Raw genomic sequence first — 20,900 nt, 5'->3', positions numbered from 1 at the left:
TTGTTAAAATATTTAGTGATATCTTTGTTAGAAGTATACATAAATATGGATGAAATGATGGCAGTTATAGGAACTCAGAACTAATTGACTAAAGAGAAGTAAAAATGGCCCATGTTCATGTTAAAAAATAAGTGGAGTGAAGTGCCCGAATACCTTTTTTTGACTAATGACTTGGACATTGTCATAACTGACATGTCTGTCAAATTTGCAGTGATACAAACAAAGCAAGGTGTGTAAGCTAATATTTTCATTGTTAGAATCAAGATGCAAAAAGATCTTGACAGGTTCAAACATTTGGATAAGTTGAATTATATGAAATTTAATAGAGATAAATATCATAACTTACATGTGGGCTAAAAGCTCATAAGTAAAAAATGGGGGCCTGGATTGTTACCAATTCATCTGAAAAACTTCTTGGTATTTTAGTAGACCTTACTTAACACTCATCAAATAAAATCTACATGTTAAAAGGAGTCCCAACTATATTGTGGTTTTATTGGGTTGGGTTTCCATTAAAAACTCAAATCATCAATTATTTGTTTGTAGGACACCAAATCTCATTTTTTATTTTAAAGGTAGGACCAATGATGGAGGCTTATAAAATCACTTCATTTATTCCTTCATGAGATTGTAACCTCAAGTCCATGAATTAAAAAAATTTTGAAGCTAAAATTTCAATATAATTTCTTTCCTTTGTAATCCTAATTATTTATAACCATCTCCTGAGAAGTAGTTTACAGGCTTCACCAGATTGTCAGAAGGGACAATGACACAAAAATGGTTAAGAACCCACGATCTAGATGATAAAACAATTATACCTTAATTATAAAAATAAGGAAAAAGAGAATACCAATACAGATACCAATATGCCAGAAAGACCTACAGAATGGAGGGTGGTTCATGTTGAGCACACGGGTTCTCAAGGGTTTGATGATGCGCTCTCTTTGTGTCAGGATGGCTCTCCTAGCACCATTCCATTTCCCAGGTCCTTGCAGTCGGTACTGGTATGCAGTACAAGGACCAAAGAAAACTTCAAAGGCCAGTTTGGGATCCCAGAGAAAAAGTGACAAGAGGTTGGGTTTCACTTTTATTTCAGAGGCAATTTGATCCATGTAATCAACAAAAGGAACTCGCCGTGCATCACGTGAACTTTTCAGAAACCTGAAGCCAAAAGGGAAAAAGGAGAAAAAGTAAGAAGGTCTCTTCCAAGGAAAAGTTACCAGTGTGTTATGTTGGTTATATTTGTGAAGATCTCAAAGAACTAGTGTAAATGAAGCTCATGGTAGGTGATACTAGACTGCACAATGTCAAGATGATTTCCTTGTACTTAGAGTTTGCAGTCCTTTGTGTCTACTCACAGTGAACATTTCTTCCCTTATATCTTTGATAGAACTAGGGTGAAAATTGTAGGCAGTTTTAGGCAGATTATTTTTTAACACTTTGAAAAAGTTATTCTATAGAAAATTTTATTGTATCTTGCAGTTGGTGGTCACTACATAGAATTGCTCTGAAATCTAGATGCTAAGTTTTATAATTAAAATATTACCAAGAAAAATGAATTTAATTGATGCCAGAAACAGATTTCTTTTGTGTCCAGCTCTGTGTATACATGTAATTTGTATGATATTAATTTGTTTCATGAAATATCAATAGGTTTAGAGGAAGATCTGCTCTCAGTTCATTGAGTTGACCACCCATGACAGATTTGCAGGAAAATATTGATTGGTAAGAATCACACTTATACAGAAGGAACAAGTACATATGACTTGTGATTTGCTGGAGGAAATGAACAGCTTGGTGAGATCATACTTCCCTCAATGTATTAAAATAAAAACGATTGAAATAGCAAAAAAATAAAAATAAAAAGTTAGGTGGTACAGTGGGTAGAATATTGGGCCTGAAATCAGGAAGATCTCAGTTCAAATCTGTCCTCAGATACTTAATAGCTGATCACTAAAGATTAACTCTGTCTCATTTTCCTCATCTATAAAGTGGGGATAAAGTATTTATTTCCTAGTATTAACATGAGATATTTGCAAAGTGTTTTGCAAACTTTAAAGCATTATGAAAATGATAGGAATATAATATTACAGGAATTATAAGAACATTTTATAGGAATTATAAGTATCATATTATCATAATTATTATCACCTCATTTTTAATATCACCATTATCATCATCATCATCATCATCATCATCATCATCATCATCATCGATAACCAAAGTCCTTGGTTAGCCAAATTATTCAAGAGTAAATAATATTTTCTAAATATGACCTCTTTCATTCAGTACAATACTGAATATGCTTCTTATTCTGATATTCAAGAATTATTTCCATTGAGATTGAACCCATACAACCTTTTGACCTCATGCCAAGAATTTTGCAACTTATTTTTCTTTCTCTTTTGTCCTTGATAATATGAATGAATGATATAGACTTGTTATCATTTCATTGTCTCCTGATAGATCTCATCTATAAGAAGATAGTATGTCAGGGAATAAGTTCATGGTCTAGTCTTTTACAAGGACAAATAAAAAAATTCAGATAACCAGAAACTCCCTGAATGTTCAATAGAAAATAATTGCTGATAATTCTGAAAATAAGGTTACATTAAATTCAATTTAATTGATCAAATATACATTAAGTACCTATGAAGAACATGGCACTATTGTCTAGACCCAGATTCCATGCTGAGAAAAATCTAAAAGATAATTAACTGGCTAATAGTTCAACTTAAACAAGTTAAATTGCTTTTCAACAACAGTCAAGTTTCTTACTTATTTTCCATTTTGTCTTGTGTCTTTTTGATTTCAGTCATCATGTCACTTGTTGAAGGTAATTTGTTCAGCCCTAGGGAAAAAATACAGAATTTGAGCAGGAATATCTGAAGAAAATGCTGAATGGGAAGAACGGTTTTTAGGAAGAAATTGTTGAATCCTAAAATTCAAAGCCAAAACTGTAAAATGGAAGCTCTTGCTAAATGAAGGGTGGGCTTGATTTTCCCTAATTGTTAAAGCAAGAAAAGAATCTACTTTTTTCATAATATCTGACAGATCATTGTATTGTTTCTTCAAACAATGAATCTTTGAATTGGAGGTGACTTTGAAGGTCAGTTAGTTTGATTTCTTATTCTATGGAAAATGAAAGTGAATCTTGCTCAAAAGTAAATAGCTAGCTCTTTGACCAGGGACAAGTCTCTGGCTCCTAAAGATCTTTCCATTATTTTGACAGTACATATCTTGCATGTAAAATCTTCACTCTGGCCTTTCCTTTTACTCTTGATGGTCATTTCCCCTACTGAAACTTTAAGAGTAGTGTTTCATATCACAATATGATGTCATAAGGCCCACCATTGGTTTCACTTTGAAAAAAATAGACTCTCCCCATAAACAAAAAAATCCTAAACATGAACAACTTCATATATTTCTTAACAAGTCAAGCAATACTTCGATACTTATATTGTCTCTAAGAGATATGCAGTGACACTATTGAATTATCTGATAATGTTATTTCTCCAAGAAATATTAACTTTGAATTAAGGAATCTTGGAATCCTTGAATGTCCTTAGAATAATTTCTCTAATGATGTAACTTGGGATACTTCAATAAACTGAAATCAGAGTTGTTTTGGACATGGCTCTCCTTTCATATCACATCATATGTTTGGCTCACTATTTTGTCTACATGTAAAAAGCAATCGTTTACATACCCTTGAATACACGTGTAGCCCACCGACTCTGGAGTTCTGATACAGGAATGGTAGCTCCCATTGGTTGGACAATGCCAATGAAAGCTAAAGTTGGCTTCTCAAGTTGAGGAGGAAATACAAATTTAAACATGGAACGTTGGCTGTCAAGAATTAATGAACTTTCCTCTAAGAAATGGAAATTGAAACTATATCCTGTGGCAAAGATAACAACATCAATATGTTCTTGAGAACCATCGTCAAAGATGACAGCATTTTCAGTGAATTCTTTCACATTTGGCTTTATTTGTAGCCTTCCAGAAATGATGTGATGGGGAAGTTCATCACCCACAGTAGCTTGATGGCTCAGAAACCTATGGGACAAAGAAGGAAATCCAATAAAGTGAGTATAAACCTTCTTTTTGAAAGTGAGTTAATTACAAATTTCAAGGAAAAAATATACGACTTTTGTAGCCATTAAGGACTTTATTTTTAGATTCTCATTAGAGATTTCAATATTAATTTGTGTGTTCCAAATTTTTTCACCATCCCTCCTTCACAAGACAGTAAGCAACCTGATATAGGTTATATATATATACACACACAGACACACAATCCTTTTAAACATATTTCCATATTTGTCATGTTGTGAAAGAAAAATCAGACCAAAAGGGGAAAAATCATGAGAAAGAAAACAACCTAGCCCTTACCTCTCTCCTGACTCTCAGTATCACATCTCCACTAGACTTTTGGATATCTCAAATTAGATATTTCATAGCTATCTTCAATTTACTATGTCCAAACCAAACTTATATTGCCCTTTCCAAATCTGTGACTCCTCCTCTGATCCTTACACAAATCTTCCCTTTTCCCAATTTTCCTAACACTTTGGAGAGAATAGACATCTTCTCAGTTACTTAGATTGTCAATATAGATGTCAACCCCAATTCCTCTCTCTCTCACAATCCATTATCTGATCTGTTATAGAGGCCTAGCAATTCTACTTTTGTAACATCTCTCATCTAAAGTTCCTTCTATCCTCTGTCACTACCATCACATTGATTTATGTCATAATTACTTCGTGCTTCCACTATTTTAATAACTTGCTAATTGATCTTCCACTCTCAATTTTCTCTGCATTCTTGTTTATCCTTTTTATTTATACTAATTGAGATTTAGATGATTATAGTTTCCATGATGAATATAATATCTATGGATTTGACAAAGCCTTTTTTTAAATCAACAAAAGTAAAAAAGTAGACTCCAAAGGAAAAAAAAAACTGGATGCCAGTGTTGGGCCTTTTAGAGACAAATTTATGCTAGATAAAAGGGAAAAGTTCTTAATAATGAAAACTATACAAATATAAAATGATTTGACTTGAGTAGTATTGATTTCTTTCTCACTGGAGTGTTTTAGAAACTATCTATTTAGTTGTATTTTATAGTATATTCTGGTATAAGTATGGGTTACTAGATAGTGATTGTGTTTCTCATATCTATTAATAGTTTCTATTACCATTTGATAATAGTTGTATCTAATATACCTTTACTCTAATTTTGAGATTCTGTGATTCTTAATTAAATGACTATTTCTAGCCTGCATATTTTCCTCTTAGAAGCAATTTTTCTAAGTGTAAAAAAGTAGTTGTTTTTATTTCTTCTTAACATGCTTTTAAATTAGTTAATAATATGGAGATGACCTAGGCAATAGGTGCCATTTTCTAAGAAATTAATTCTTCTTTGGTAGCAATTAAATGTGACCACCTAGAGACTTATGAGGGAAGAATATATGATGAACATCTTCAGACAATATAGATTTCCTTTGTTTGTAAAAACAGGAAAATGTTCTTACTCTTTGATCTTTGGTAGAATGTATAGCTTTAGTTCACCTCTACTTGTTAATCGACTTGCTGACTTCAACAAACAAAGGGAAATCTTTTGATTATACCTATGTTCAGGACGTAGACCATAAACATCATGGTCAAATCTTGCATTCAATTTGTTCTCTGCCCACGTGTTGATTATGGAAGTTGTCAGCATTCTATTGATGAAACTGTGAAAACGAGTGAAGAGTACAGTATCCATGGGTTTTCCATTATCCCAAACACGGTTCCATATCCATGCACCTCTCCTTGTACTGAGGAAAACCTGTTAGATAGAGACACAGTTAGAAAATATTTTTGTTTCAATGCTATATTACCATTTCAGACATTTTATTCAGTTGATCGAGAGCCAAAATTCTTATCTTGCCCCCTTATTTTTGAGTCCCATTAGCTTCTTTCAGAAAAAAATTAAATACTGTATGTCTCCTTAGTTTGCTCCATCACTCATTTTAATAATAATAATAATAATAATAATAATAATAATAATAAAGTTATGACAACTAGCATTTCCAAATACCCCATTGTATCCTCACAACAACCCTGCCAAGTAGATGCTATTATTACTTACATTTTATAGATGAAGAAACTAAAGTAGACAGAGGTGAAGTGACTTGCCTATGATCACATAACCAATAAGTGTATCAGACTGGATCTGAACTCAGATATTCCTAACTCCTAAGGTCAGCTAGGTAGTACAGCAGATTGAGCACTGTATTTGGAGTCAGGAAGATCTAGATTCAGATATTTATTAGCTTTTTTGATCCTGGACAAGTAAGTTATTTCTGTTGCCTAAGTGCCCTCATCTATAAAATGAGCTAGAGAAGGAAATAGTAAATTACTGTAATTTCTTTGCCAAGAAAACCCAAAAGTGGTCCTGAAGAGTTGGACACAACTGAAAATGAGAAAAATTTTCTGATTCCAGATTCAACCCTTTATATATTGGGTCATACTGGGTCATCTAGCTGTCACTAGGAATAGTTCCAGCAAGACTAAGAGATGATTGGAAAACTTTATTCCCACAGTTAAAAAAAAATCATAACATAAATCACTACTCAGTGAGTATCCCTGTTAGTTAAAAGCTTCCTGAAAAAGATTTTAATTTATTTTTGAATTCCTAGCTGAAAGGCTTGCAAGTACTTTAATAATCCTTGATCTAATTGTGGTGAGAATTTCCCTTCAACTGGGGCAAATTACAACTCATCTGTATTTTTACATCACACATGATCTTTGTCTTTATCCTCCCATAGATCCCGCATTAAGGACCTGTCTAACGTACTGGATGTCATTCTCCAATTCTTTAACATTTCATTCAAGACAGTGCATGCCTTGACATTTTCATCAATTAACATTTGCTTTCCTTAATTAAGGAGTCCACTTCCTTTTTTTCAACACATATCTTTTTATGTTACTTCTTGCATGTAAATAATTATTCCTGAATAATGTTATATATGATTGTTACATAATTAGATGAATTGCATTATATACACAATCTATAGATTATATGATATGTAAACTATATATGTATAAATATATATGCATACACATGTTTATACACATATACATATGCAGTGGCATATATTTATCAAATATGTGACAGTTCACTTATGTCCACCATGCATCTTTCTTCTTTGCCTTTTGGGACATGTGAAACTTTGACCTTCAGGTGTAGCAGTGTTTTATGATTCATAGCCATATTGTATCACCTGGAGAATACTGGTGCTTATGGAGATTCAAATTGATGCTTTGGGATCATTTGTTATTCTCCAGTGGAATCCAACCTAATCTCCTACTTTCAGCTCTGGATTCAGTTCATTGTCTTCTGTCTAAGACTTATATATTGATGGATTAACTCAAGACCTAATCAAAGACATATAACACAGGCAAAAGTTGATCTTTGCCCATTTCTTTTTTCTTATGAGTATTATGAAGTCACTCTATGAATTTTATTGAGAAAGAAAAAAAGAAAATTAAAATATCATTGAAATACCTTGTTAAAATGCACATTTAAAATAAAAATAAATGTAAAAAGAGAAGACCCTGCAGTATTTTGGAATTTTATAAAATCAGAACAGTGTTATCCACAAAAAGAAGCCCATGTCATATAGACATATGTACCTGCCTGCCTGTCTCTCTGTCTCTCTCTGTCTCTCTCTGTCTGTCTGTCTGTCTGTCTCTCTATGTATACATACATATATAAAGTCAAAAGTATACCTTGTCATCCATAGGGAAGTTGACTTCAGTCTGAATGCTTTTAACATCCCCTAGGACATTGGCAATACTCTTTGTTAAATATATATCTCCCTATTTAAGGCTTTACATGATACTGATAATTAGAAGATCATTGAAGGGAGTAAATTGTGCATTTATATCTAACAAGGAATCTTAGATAAAATTACATTACTGGGAAACACTTTATTGAAGAAAAATTTTAAAGTTAACAGAGTCTAATCATTTTTAATAATCAACAAAAATGACTTCATATGTTTCAGGCAATTGGAAGGCTGAGAAGATACAATTTATAATAGTAAATTGGGAAAACCTATTTGAATCCAATGCATTATTTCTACTTTCAGTGCTGATGTGTGATGATTTAGCTATAGAAACATGGTTAAACATGTTTCACTTTGCTCATTTGTTTTCCCTTTTTCTAATTTAATCTACACATTTTCTTGAGAGGATCTGGCTTAATTATATGTCATGACTGACTTTTTTCAAACTCCTTTTCCTTTACTCCTTACTTCCAATATTTTGATATACAATGCAGCTCATTATCATCTATCATACTCCTCCCTAACATTTTGTAAAATTTTTTTTAAATTATAGTTTTCCTTGATTAACATGTTTCTCTATTTGAAAAGGAGATCATGTTTTGGCCTGCTCATTGATTATTGCTTTATATTGTAGAATTTCTATGAAAAATGTTTACAATCTGAATCAATGTATTTTCCTTTCTCTGTTTTAAAATTTTTTCACATTAACAATAAAATGAGATGACTTTTAAAATACCAGTATAATGTCTGGCATATATTAAGTGCTTAATAAATGCTTATTCCCAACTAACTTATTCAAATAGGTCATATTACTTGTGATGGAAAATGCCATTCATAACTTGAGAAAAATTATGGAGTTTTCCCTTTTTAAAATTTGTTTTTGTCTTTTGTTATTCTAGCAGTTTTTCTCTTCTGGTCTGATTCTTCTTTCACAACATGACTAATTTGGAAATGTATTTAACATGATTGTACATTATAGTGTATATCAGACTGTTTGCTGTCTTGAGGAGGTGAGAGGAAAGAGGAGGGAGAAAAATTTGGAATTTAAAATATTAAAAAAATGAATGCTGAAAACCATCTTTACATAAAGTCCCTAAATAGATCATATGAGAGTTGTTATAATTGCAAGCAATGTTTTCTCATATTTTGGCTTCTAATTCAGTGTTGTTTTTAAAACAAATCTTTCCTCCTGTTAGCAGATATTGAGACTGAAAAAAGTTAACTAGCTGTTTTTGACTGTCAAGATATAGCTATTTTGGGGCAGCTAGATGGTGCAGTGGATAGAGCACCAGCCTTGAATTCAGGAGGACCCGAGTTCAAATCTGATCTCAGACACTTAACGCTTCCTAGCTGTGTGACCCTGGGCAAGTCACTTAACCCCAGCCTCAGAGAAAAAAAAAGATATAGCTATCTTATGCAGAAGTTAGTTCTAAAGTCAGGATCAAGGGCAAAAAATTATAGAAATCAAAATAACACTTTCTCAATTCTCTTAAATAATTTATAAAATATAGTAGTTAAGGGAAATGAGTATGTTATAATTGTAACTTCATGTTAAGAATTAGCTCTAAGAGTTGAGCATCATGTGCTCTGCTTATCTCTTTTCCAACTTCATTCCATTTTCCTTTTCATCTGCCCTCCAGAGAGTGAGATCTGAGGGAGTGAAGAGAATGATTGAGGAGATTGGCCTCAGATTCTAACCTATTATCTATTTCTATCTCAGGATTACCCTAGTACATTATTTAAATTGTTATATTCTATCTATTTTTATCTCTATGTATCTCTGTCTTTTTCTCTTCTTTTCTTCCCTCAAATACATACAGTTGACTTCATACAAGTTCAATATATGTCTGATGTTTTCCACTGTAGTAAATCTCAAAAAACTTACCCATCAAATTATTCTTACTGTATTTCTCTTCTGCAAATAAAGTAGGGAAGAAAATTTTCATAGATGGTTAATATTACTTTAAGTTACTAGGAATCTTATCTTATGCTGACCAAATTGTACATGAGAAAATAGGTGAAGCAGTTCAAGACATTCATCTAGCAGATAAAACCTGGATAACATTAATTGCTTAGTATTGAACAGAAATTTATTTGGATGGTGATGGGTGAGTTGTTCCAAGGCAGAGTAATTATAAAGCCAAACCTGTTTAGCCACATGACTGAGCTCACTTGCCACATCTGCTCCTGAATTTCCAATGCCAACCACAAGGATTTTCTTTCCTAAAAACTTCTCAGGACTTTTATACTCCCAACTGTGAAAGTAAAGTCCTTTGAAACTTGTGATGCCTGTGAGGAAGAAATACCAACTTTCTTAGTGCCATCTCAACAATGGAATTTTATCTTTAGTAATCTCTTGGTATTTGTTTTCTCTTCTTTAAGTAGCTAGCCTTTAGACAGTATTCACAAAGGTTTCTTTTATAAATAAATATTATTAATTTTATTTTCATAGAAATCCTGGAAGGTATGATTATATCCTTGTTTTACAGATGAAGAAATGGATTCACAGAGTTGTGACTTGCCCAAGATCACAGTTACTAAATCTCTGAAGCAAGATAAGAATTCAGTCCTGCCTGACTCTAAATCCAACACTATTCACTGTGCCAAATTGTTGCTTCTATGTTTTCCAAAACGTATTTCTTAATGAAAAATTTAAGTGGGAATTTGTTGTTGTTTTTTTAAATTACCTATGCAATTTTATGTTCACTTAGCTTCATATCCTAACCAGATGTCCACACAAGCCATTTTGCCATCTTTCTGTCATTATTACCTCACTTCTCTTCAGTTAGAACTGTAGCCATGTAGGTGGAGATCTCCAAAAACCAGGCTTCCAATTCCTTGGGAAATCAGTCCACTTGACTTTAGGTCCTGCACTGGGATGAGCTGTCTTGATTGGTGATAATACAAATTTACCTATTCTGTTATATATATCTGACCCAAGATCAGACTATGCTACCTTCCACCTAGCCTTCCAGACCATCTTGCTATCTCTCCTACCACTGCAACAGTCTCCCCTCCATAACCTTAACATAATACACATTCAGCTTTACTTTTGCTCTGGGTTCAGTAATCAAATGAGTAATATTGCTTCTGGCATTCCAGCTGACTGTTCTATGGATCAACTCACCATCTTTAGTAACTGAATAGACCCAAAGTCCCTCTCCTAGTCAGAACTCTCCTCTATTGTTCTCTCTCCCTATAGAACGTGGTTTCTTTATGGCAAGGGCTGTTTTGCTTTTTTTGCAAATGTCCCAAGGGTCTATCATAGTGCTTGAAACACCATGTTTAATAAACGGTCGTTCATTCAGGAAAGAAGCAAGTAAGTTCACAAAGTTCAATGACAGAGCTTATATCCAAAAAAAATATTTATTTTAAAAACTATTTTTTCAGTCCATACATTATTTAACAATTAAAACATCTCAACATAAGATTTATAGTAATACTGGTTTCTACTAGAATGCCAAAGAAGGCATTTGATGAATGGATTGTTATACTATGTTTGAATTATCTTCAAAGTACATTTTTTTTGTTTTGTTTTGTTTTTGCTGAGGCAATCAGGGTTAAGTGACTTGCCCAGTGTCACACAGCTAGGAAGTGTTAAATGTCTGAGGTGGGCTTTGAACTCAGGTCCTCCTGAATTCAGGGCAAGTACTGTTATCTACTGTGCATTCTAACTACCCCATAATTTGTTTTTTATAAAGTAACATTGAAGGAAGATCATTATTATGTGCTAAAGAACTTGAAAATGATTTTTTCCTGGAAGTTTGGATAATGGTGAACCATAAACTTTGCGAGCACAGAAGAATCTTAATGAATGAAACATCAACTTGAAGGTAAAACCATTTTTTTTATTATAGTTATAAATAACAATTACATTCAATGATATTTAAAACCCCCCAAGTCTGATCATTTTTTTTTTAGCAATAGAGATATGAGAATTGCATCTTTAGATGTGATATCTCTAGGTACCAATCTCATAGGGGAGGATTGCCTCCTAGAATCCTATTGAGGAATTTTGGAAATGCTATTGCTTCAATGGTATTAATGTCTAAGCATATTGGGAGCTGTGTTCACGTCTTCCTTTTCAAAGATCTCTGTTCTTAGAAACTAAGGGGCTAAGAGAGAAGTTAGTTATTTATTACTTTTTAGAAACCCATTTAAATGGACCTATGTTCTTATCTATTTGAATATTCCTTCTAAGGATTACAGTCTATCCATGCCTACCCATCCTGATCTGCTTTTGACAATGTCTTCTCATAAGATCACCATAGAAGACTCACTCAATGTGCAGTTATATGGCATAGTCAATAGAATACAATATTTGGGGTCTGTTCTAAAAACAGTCTTTTCTAAATAATTTCTAGCTTCAGAGCTAAGCAAGGAGGCTTTAAACACTTTTTAGTCTCTCCTGAATTATGACAACTTTAGAATGGTTAAGAAATAATGTTTTCATGAACACGAGCAATATAAGAAAATATAAGATATAAAGCAATATTATAAGAAAAGAGCTACATAATTAAAAATCTATATGTAATTATATACATTTTAGCTAGAGAAAATTATTGAAACAAACATTTTTGTAAGGCAAATTTTCTAATAAAATTTTCATTTAAAAAATTACAATAAAAGTGATTAATTTCTTGGCCATTCTTTTGGACAATATAGTACATTTGTCTCGTTCTCTGTACTTCTGTGTTACTTACCTGGAAAGTTCTCTAGTGGAAAATAGGGATCATTATAATAACCACTGCAAACCATGATGGCATCAAAGACATAGGATTCCTGCTTCCCATTGGCATCTACCACAACATCCCATTGGCCAGTAGAAGAGAAATCAGAGCGCTTCCTCACACTGCATACCTTTGACTGAGAACAAATGGATAAACTCAGGTTATTTTGCCCACCATCTTCAGTTTCCATTTTGCAGAATACCAGTAGGTCTCAATCTAGTACATCACAATTCTTATAGCATGAAAAGCTTCCTTGCTTACTTGCAGTCAAAACCTACAAATGTCCTCTCTACTAGAAATGCAAATTTCTTAGCACAATAAAAGGTTGTTGGTTTGTTGTTAAACCATGTTTTCTATGAGCCCACATTGAAAGAACTATGAATTTTAACTCCGATTTTTTGTATAAAATTCTGATTATGTGACTATATTTTCCCCAAAAGAAAAGTAGAAGGAAGCCATTTGCCTGCTTTGTGAGATGATAATGGGAGAGTCTCAGTTATAATTCATTGTAGAAAATCAGATGTTTTTTAAGGATGAACTAAATCTGGTCATCTCTTTCCTTTCAATTGCATGGACTTTGTTGATAAACAATCTGCATGAAATTTTCATATTCTTTTCTCACTTACTAGGAAGTGGATGTATTTCAGAAGATCAAAGTGCTTGACGTACATTTGGAGATACTTCATCATTTTGGAATTATGCAAATAATTGGGGAAATGATCAGGAAAAGGATAATCACTATAGGCTGTCATCTCCTTGGAAGTGTTGCAGGTTGCTGATCTGTAGACACTGTAGGGCTTTCCGGGTTCATTGTTTTCCTACAGATAACAAAGAACTTCATTGTATCAATTAAGGAAAAGTGATGCATACCTAATAAAGAACATTCCAAATATGGCAAAAAATGAGGATTCCAGATTTATTACTAAAAGAAGCCTTAGGGAAAACAATTGAAAAATATGTCAACAATCCACTTAATTTATTTGAGGTTTTGGCTCCATTTCTCCATAATTAGAAATGTGTCCTAAGGAAAAATGCTATTTAGGAGCTAGCCTTGGAATCAGTATGACCTGATTTGGAATCTCTGTTCTGACCCATATTGGCTGTCATCATATTCTTTAACATTACAGGAACCTAGGCATATCTCTAAGACCATAAATTGAAATCGCAGATTGTTATTAATAGAATGAGCTTCTGACACATGAGCTCCCAATTCTGAAAAAGTCATAGAAACTAGAATCTGTTAAAGTGTATGGCTGTTAAATACAAAGAATTGTTTCAAGGATTATCTGGGATTTCCCTGGCAGATTTAAATAATTTATTCATCATGAACTTATCTATCTATACAGTGGGGTATTCTACTTTCCATCTGGGTCTGTGAATCTGTTTTACTTGGTAGGAGGGCAATTATTACATTAACAACCCCCCCAAGAAAACCTGTAGTTCTATGGGCAGTGAGGTGGCACAGTAGATAGAGTACTAGGTCTGAAGTTATAAAGACTCATGTTCCTGAGTTGAAATCTGGCCTCAGACACTTTTTTAAGTGTGGGCAATTCACCTCTGTTTCCTTATTTATGAAATGAGGTAGAGAAGGAAATGACAAACCATTCTAATATCTTTTCCAAGAAAACCCCAAATGGGATTATGAAGGAGTGGGTATGATTAAAATGACTAAAACATAAGTTCTGGAAAAAAGGGCAAAATGACTATTCTTTAAAAATTTATTAATGATGATTTTTCTTCAACCTTCCCACAAGGACCCTGTGCTCTAAAACAGGTAGAGCAAAAATACTTCAAATAATTTGTATTGTTCAAAAATAGGACAGGTTATGTCAAGAAATAGTTGGTTTTCATTATTAGAGGTTCTCAAGCCAAGACTGTATCATCACTTTTCTATGAATGTTAAAGAGATTTTCTACCAAGAGAAGAGGGCCCTTTCAATTCTAAGTTTCTTTTATGTTAATCAGATTATTGTTTCTTCCACATAGCATACATGTAGGATTTCCAAGTCTGAACCTTTGCTTTTATTTTCTGTATCTGAATGTCTTCATCACTATTCCTGTTAAATCCATCCCCATTCTCCTAGTCCCAGCCCAAATCTTTATCTTCAATGAAGTTTTTCTTTGTTATTCTAGCTTGTGATAAATTGAATGACTCTTATTTTCATAAACTCATAGAAAACATTATATATACTATTCATTACAACTTGTGGTAAATACATTTTTTTTCTTTTTGGTTCAGAATTGTGATTTTATTAGTGTGGAGAAAAACTAACATGGAAACTCCTGTCACTAATGTAGCTGCACTGATGTATCTATTAGTTTTTAATAGTGGTCTGAAGGCACTGAGAGGTCTTGTTCTTAGATATACATCTAGAATGTCAATGGAAAAATTTGAATTTGGGTCTTTCTGGCTCTAAATCTGGTTTTCTTTTCATTATGAAACATTGCATTTACCATGTATTTACCTTACAAGTAAGTGTATGTAGTGTTTCATTAGCTAGAGTATAATTCTTTTACATGGACATTTATGTTCTCAGTACCTATAAGACTATAGACCAAGGAGAGGGTTAGGGTTAGAAGAATTTTCAAAACAGCAGTCATTAAAATTTAATTTTTCTTAATTTTGTAATCTAACACTAAAAATATAGTAGTATTCTGGAAAGAAAATATTCTGGTTTTAGCATCATTTGACTCATTACTTTAGCAAGTAAATCAGTTACCCTCTTTGAGTCTTAAATTCCTCATGGCCCTAGAACTGCCTGACTAATTTTAGCTGCTGAAGAATTGGTGCCAACTTTATCCATAGTTTCAATATTTTTGAGGTTCCATGATGCCTTTTCTATGAATGCTCTCTGCCTTGATTCACAACATATCTCCCATTAGGCATCAAGATCAGTAGCAAATTTGAACTTACTTCATATCTCCAGAGTCCTCCAATGTCATGACTTCCTTCAAAGCAAGTGGGTTCCAGTCCTTCTTCCAGACACACTTTAATGGCCCCTAGTCCACTGACTCCAGCTCCAATCACTGCAATTCTTTTTGCTGGCATGATTGTTGGAGCAGGAAGAATGTCAAAGAGGACTTTTAGTTCTACCTTTGAGGAGAAATACAGGATTTTAGTCTCGTGCACCTTATTCTTTCTTTCAGAATCAATTGCATTTCTAGGCTTTGATGAGTTTTTCCAAAGTCTTCTCTTTTGGGCTCTCTAGAATCTGTCAACAAGTAATGAGAACTTCAAAAATTCTACTTTTGAGTCTTTTTACTTTTGCCTCAGTTAGCAAACAGCAGAAAAGAGATTTTTCAAAAGCAGGAGTTTCAGGCACAAAATGTCCAAAGTATTGGGAATTTTGGCCAATCCTCTTTGAACAAATAGTTGGTGACTTTCTGAGTAATTCCATTGCCCTCAGATGTCTAACCTAATGGTTTTGTAATTATTAATAGGATGTCTAGAAAAATTTGATTTGATTAATATAGATATATTTTTATGCATACATAATTTTTTGATCCTTTTGTTAAAATGGCTACCATTAATTTCTCTCAATCATTAAGGAGGGTCAATTTAATTTAGCTCCTTTTTTTTTTTCTTGAGGTAACTGGGGTTAAGTGCCTTGCCTATGGTCAAACAGCTAGTAAGTGTTAAAGGTTGAGGCTGGATTTGAACTCAAGTCCTCCTGATTCCAGAGTCAGTACTTTTTCCAGTATCTACCATCTAGCTGTCTCCAGATCCATATTTTTCTAAACCCACCTACCTTATAAACTATCAAATATATTAAATCTTAGTTGAATGATAAATTATAAGCCTCTCCTTTTCCATTATCTTTTCCACATTCCTGTTGGTCTGCAAACTTTAGATTTTTACTTATTTTTTGCCTTAATCATGGGCTTGACATTAATTTCTTAATCCCTTTTAATGTTAGTGCCTTCCTTCTAAAAATCCTGTCCAATCTCTTATGTGTGTGTGTGTGTGTGTGTGTGTGTGTGTGTGTGTGTATACATGATTGTTGACAAGCTAACTGAAAACTAGATAGAAAAACAAGTAAATTTCTTCAATTCTTGGAGTGTTTTCTGATCTTTTTGTTATTGTTTATTTTACATGTATGGGCATGGGTAAGAGGCAACGTATCAATTACTATATGTATAGGAATTTTTTTTGTTATAAATAATCATCACTAGGAAATTTCTGTAAATAAGTCTTCTGGGGAAAGGACAAAAATCATGACCCATGAATATCTGACAACACAAGGAGATTAGTGGAGCAGATAATTTAAAACAAGGAAAGCTATGGATTCTTCTTTGACTTTAGAATGTCATCTATAAGTTCTAGTTTTCTAATGGGCTGAGAGCCATGGAAGTCCTAGTCAATAAGCATTTATTAAATGCTTTCTATATTTATACTGTGCTAAGACCAGGATAAAGGAATGAATAGCAGGCTCATACTACCAAGCAAATACTTTATTTAGATTGTGATCCTTGCTGGAATCAGAATATAAAAATCAGCAAGGGAAAGAGCAGAAAACCATGGAACTAACACTTAATAATCCTGGCCTGCATAGTCTTTAGAGGGGAAACAATTCAAATATCACTTCTGGTACTTATAACAGTAATAAGCAAGATAAATGATTAACAAGCATTCAGAGGTATATAGGAAAGAAAAAGAGCATGTTCAGACTTCTTGATTTACAATAAGGTAGGCTTACTGTCATTAGACTAGAAACCCAGGATGTCTGTCATGTTCCAACCTTAGCCTGTCTTAGTATCCTTAGAAATAAGATGACTTGTAGATTGAGCACCAGCCCTGAAGTCAGGAGGACCTGAGTTCACATCTGGTCTAAGACACTTAATACTTCTTAGCTGTGTGACCCTGGGTAAGCCACTTAACCCCAATTGCCTCAGAAAAAAGCAAAAACAAAAAACAAAAAACCCAAGATGACTTTTATAAAATTTTCTATAGGCTGATTTACTTATGTGCATAAAGCAATAGACTTCCATTATGAATCATCTTATCTTCTACAGAGAAAAGCTCAAGGACTAGCATAAGATATCTAATGTCAGGGACAATGAGGAAAGAAGGATTTAAGACAAAGGATATCACTGTGTCTCAGTCACTAGAGAACATGGGTACAATGGGTCTCTGTCATCAAAAATTGGATGTGATGTGATAAAGCACGTAAGACTTCCTGTGTAATGATTCTCAGGATTTGACAGGAGGAGGAATTTCCTTCAGAGAGGCTGTCTTAAGAATCAAACTATCCAGCATCAAAATATTTTCTCCTCATTAATGCACTGAGATATGTACATTCTTCATTTTTTCCATAACATTGGTTTATTCTTCCACGTAGGAGCCCTGTCCTATGTTTTCCCAGTTTGGGTATCACAAATAGGGGAAGGAAGAAAGAAAAAATAAAGAAAGGAAGGAAATAAGAATTTATTGACTGCCTACTACATACCAGGCACCATACTATGTGAAATATTATCTCATTTGAAATGCTCACAATTGTGGGAAGATGGTAGTAGTTATTATAATATATATATATATATATATATATATATATATATATATATATAGTAATTATGATATTATATATTTTATAATTTGAAAAAATTGAGAAAGGGACTAAACTATCTGCCCAAGGACTAAGGAAAAATAAAAGTAAAAAGGAGACCTTGCTGTTGGATAATTAGTATTCAGTTACCAGAAAACAACTGTCTCAAAATTCCAAACATGTAGCTACTAGAAACACTTCTTTGATATTACCAAATCTAAAGAGATCTTCATTGAAAAAAAGACAGATATTACCAAATATATTTGTTACTTTATATATTCACTACCTGATTTTTACTGGATATTCTTTGATTTCTTGGTAAGTACCTTTTACCCAATATTTTTGCTTTGCTATCACACTACTAGCTACCTCTTTTACATACTAGTCCTTTCAACATTTGAGGATAAACACAGTGTTTCTTCCCTTTCTCTTTTTCTGTCCATACTCAACATCTCTTCCTTTTTTCAACAATTCTTCATATTGTGATGATGGTTTCCAGGTTCCTTATCATTCTCATCCCCCTTATCCAGACAGATTCTGTTTTATTACTATTCTTCTAAAAGTAGCAATGAGAATTAACACATACATACTACAGACATAATTCTACTAATAAAAAATACAGTGAGATGATTAATTGCCTTGGCATAGAATCCCTGTCTAGCTCAGTTTTTGAATCTATAAAATGGAAATAACAATATATCATTGGATTATATTCAGAATAGGACATACTAATATGTGAAAGTTCTTTGAAAAGTTTAAAGTGGATCACAACCCCAATTTTCATGGAATTAAGATTAGAAATGCTAAAAAAATAAATCAAATAGTCAGGTGATAGGTCTAGAACTTGAAAGCTATATCTGATTTTATAAATGGAAATTTATACTAAGAATCTAGATTTTTTTTTTATTTTTGAGCTCAAAATGTGTATCATCTAAATTGCTCAAATGCACAATAGTGGATCTTTAAATATTCAGCATTTCTGACAAAGAACTTTGAAGTTCTGCATTGAGATAATGGTGTGGGGAAAAAAAAAAACTACTCTCAACCAAACTAAAAAGAAAATGTCTGTTGACAAGTAATAAAAATGAGGGATTTTATTTTTATACGATGTGAATAAAACATTTCTCTCTCTTATAGATAATTATACATATATATATAAAAGAAAAGTAAGCATTTTCTCTAAATGTTTAATTACATAAAGTCTTCCCCATGTATTCACAAAGGTATATGTATATATGTGTATATATATGTATATATAGACATACACACATATATCCCTAATATTTAATCCTAATGTCACAAATGTTTTTGGATATGAAAGCTCATAAAACTAACCTGTCACAAAAAGAAAATTCAGATTTGACTGTGCCGTACCCAGGTGATGAGGCGGATATGAACTTCTGAATTCTTGCAGTGTAAGACTGGATATTCTGTTGTCCTGTCTGCTTTCTCCCTTCTGAGCCAGCCAACTAGGTTTGCTTTTATAGGATAGCTGATATGTGAAAACTCCTCCCTACATCTCTCTCCTCTTCCCTTTGCTTCAAGAAATGGGGTGCAGGTGAGTAGATATTGGCATGCCAGTTTTTTTTTTTTTTACTAAATCAGGTCAAGTAGAATTTAATCAAAGGTTGTATTAGATACCACGGAAATGAAACGGTGTACACTTAGGCAAATGACTTTAGCCATTGTAAATGTTTGATAAATAGAAATATTATAGTTGAATTGAACTGAATATTAAATCATAGCTGATTCTCGATAGTCCTTTAAAGTTTACAAGGTTTTTTTCATATGTTATCTCATTTGGTTTTCACCTGAATTCTTTGAAGTAGCTAGTAGGAATATGATAAATTTCATTTTAGATATGAGGAAATTGGCTCAGAGGTATAAGTACTTCTGGTACCAGAACCAATCCAGATCATTAATATCATCTCAGTAGAGTTACAGGAGCCTAAATAAAAGATGATTGCTAAGAGAAAGAAAAGGAAAAGAATATGGATAACTAAGAGAAATTGAGATAATTTTCATTCTTTAAATGAAGTGATAAAACTTCCATAAAAATATGATTATAAAGCAATAAGATTAGTTACTACATAAAAGTTATTATAAAATCTTGCCCCTGTAGCTCATGGATAGAGAACCTATTTTTTCTGTCAAGGGCCATTTGGATATTTATAACATCATTTGCGAGCTATAAAATTATCAACTTAAAAATTAGCCTGCTATGTTTGGTCAAACATTTAATTAACTCACCCCCAATGTGATGACTGGAACTGCAGTTGCCTTGGCAAGGCCAGACAAAATTAATTTGTGAGCCTTTTATAGCCCACAGACCAGACGTTGTCTACCCTTGCTTAGTGGAACAATATCCATTCTATAATGTTGTCTGACAAGTGGTCATTTAATCCTTATTTGGAGAATTCTAGGGGAAAGAAATCCACTCCCTCTTAAGGCAACGTATTACACTTTAAGACCACCCCAATATTTAAGAAATTTTCTTGACATCAAGCCTAAATCTGCCTTTGGGGCAACTTTTACTGATTTTCCCCCATAATCTAACTTTTGGAGCCAAACTGAACAGGTATAATCCCTCTTCTAAAGATAACTCTTCAAATACTGAAAGGTAGCTGTCATCTCCCTCACCTGTTCATTCCCTAAAAAACATTCTCTTCTCTGAGCTAAATATTTTCAGTTCTTTTATGGCTCAAATTCTCTTTTTTATTATTATAGCTTTTTATTTACAAAATATATGCATGGAGAATTTTTCAGCATTGACCCTTGCAAAATCTTCTG

General features: G+C 33.0%; 1 protein-coding gene across 1 annotated transcript; it reads right to left on the bottom strand.

Moving 5' to 3' along the window:
• Window positions 1-388: 388 nt before the first annotated feature.
• On the bottom strand, window positions 389-15,655 carry LOC141540534 (flavin-containing monooxygenase 5-like). Its single transcript, XM_074264625.1, has 8 exons — window positions 15,482-15,655; window positions 13,195-13,386; window positions 12,542-12,704; window positions 9,985-10,127; window positions 5,634-5,833; window positions 3,710-4,059; window positions 2,779-2,851; window positions 389-1,161 (listed from the first exon to the last, which is right to left on the bottom strand). Exons 1-8 carry the CDS (start codon window positions 15,614-15,616, stop codon window positions 813-815), a joined length of 1,605 nt encoding a protein of 534 aa, XP_074120726.1. The 5' UTR covers window positions 15,617-15,655; the 3' UTR covers window positions 389-812.
• Between the last annotated feature and the right edge of the window lie 5,245 nt (window positions 15,656-20,900).

Source organism: Sminthopsis crassicaudata, chromosome 4 (genome assembly GCF_048593235.1).
Source record: "Sminthopsis crassicaudata isolate SCR6 chromosome 4, ASM4859323v1, whole genome shotgun sequence".
Taxonomy (NCBI): domain Eukaryota; kingdom Metazoa; phylum Chordata; class Mammalia; order Dasyuromorphia; family Dasyuridae; genus Sminthopsis; species Sminthopsis crassicaudata.
This window is presented reverse-complemented; position numbering and strand designations above follow the sequence as displayed.

What these genes read in the sequence shown, in the direction of transcription:
- LOC141540534 (XM_074264625.1), bottom strand. Translation starts at nt 15,616, where the DNA reads ATGCCAGCAAAAAGAATTGCAGTGATTGGAGCTGGAGTCAGTGGACTA. An exon ending in TCCACTAGAGAACTTTCCAG is followed by an intron (nt 10,128 to 12,541) that starts GTAAGTAACACA and finishes TCTTCCTCACAG; the next exon opens with GCATCACAAGTTTCAAAGGA. An exon ending in GGCTACACGTGTATTCAAGG is followed by an intron (nt 2,852 to 3,709) that starts GTATGTAAACGA and finishes TTTTTTCCCTAG; the next exon opens with GGCTGAACAAATTACCTTCA.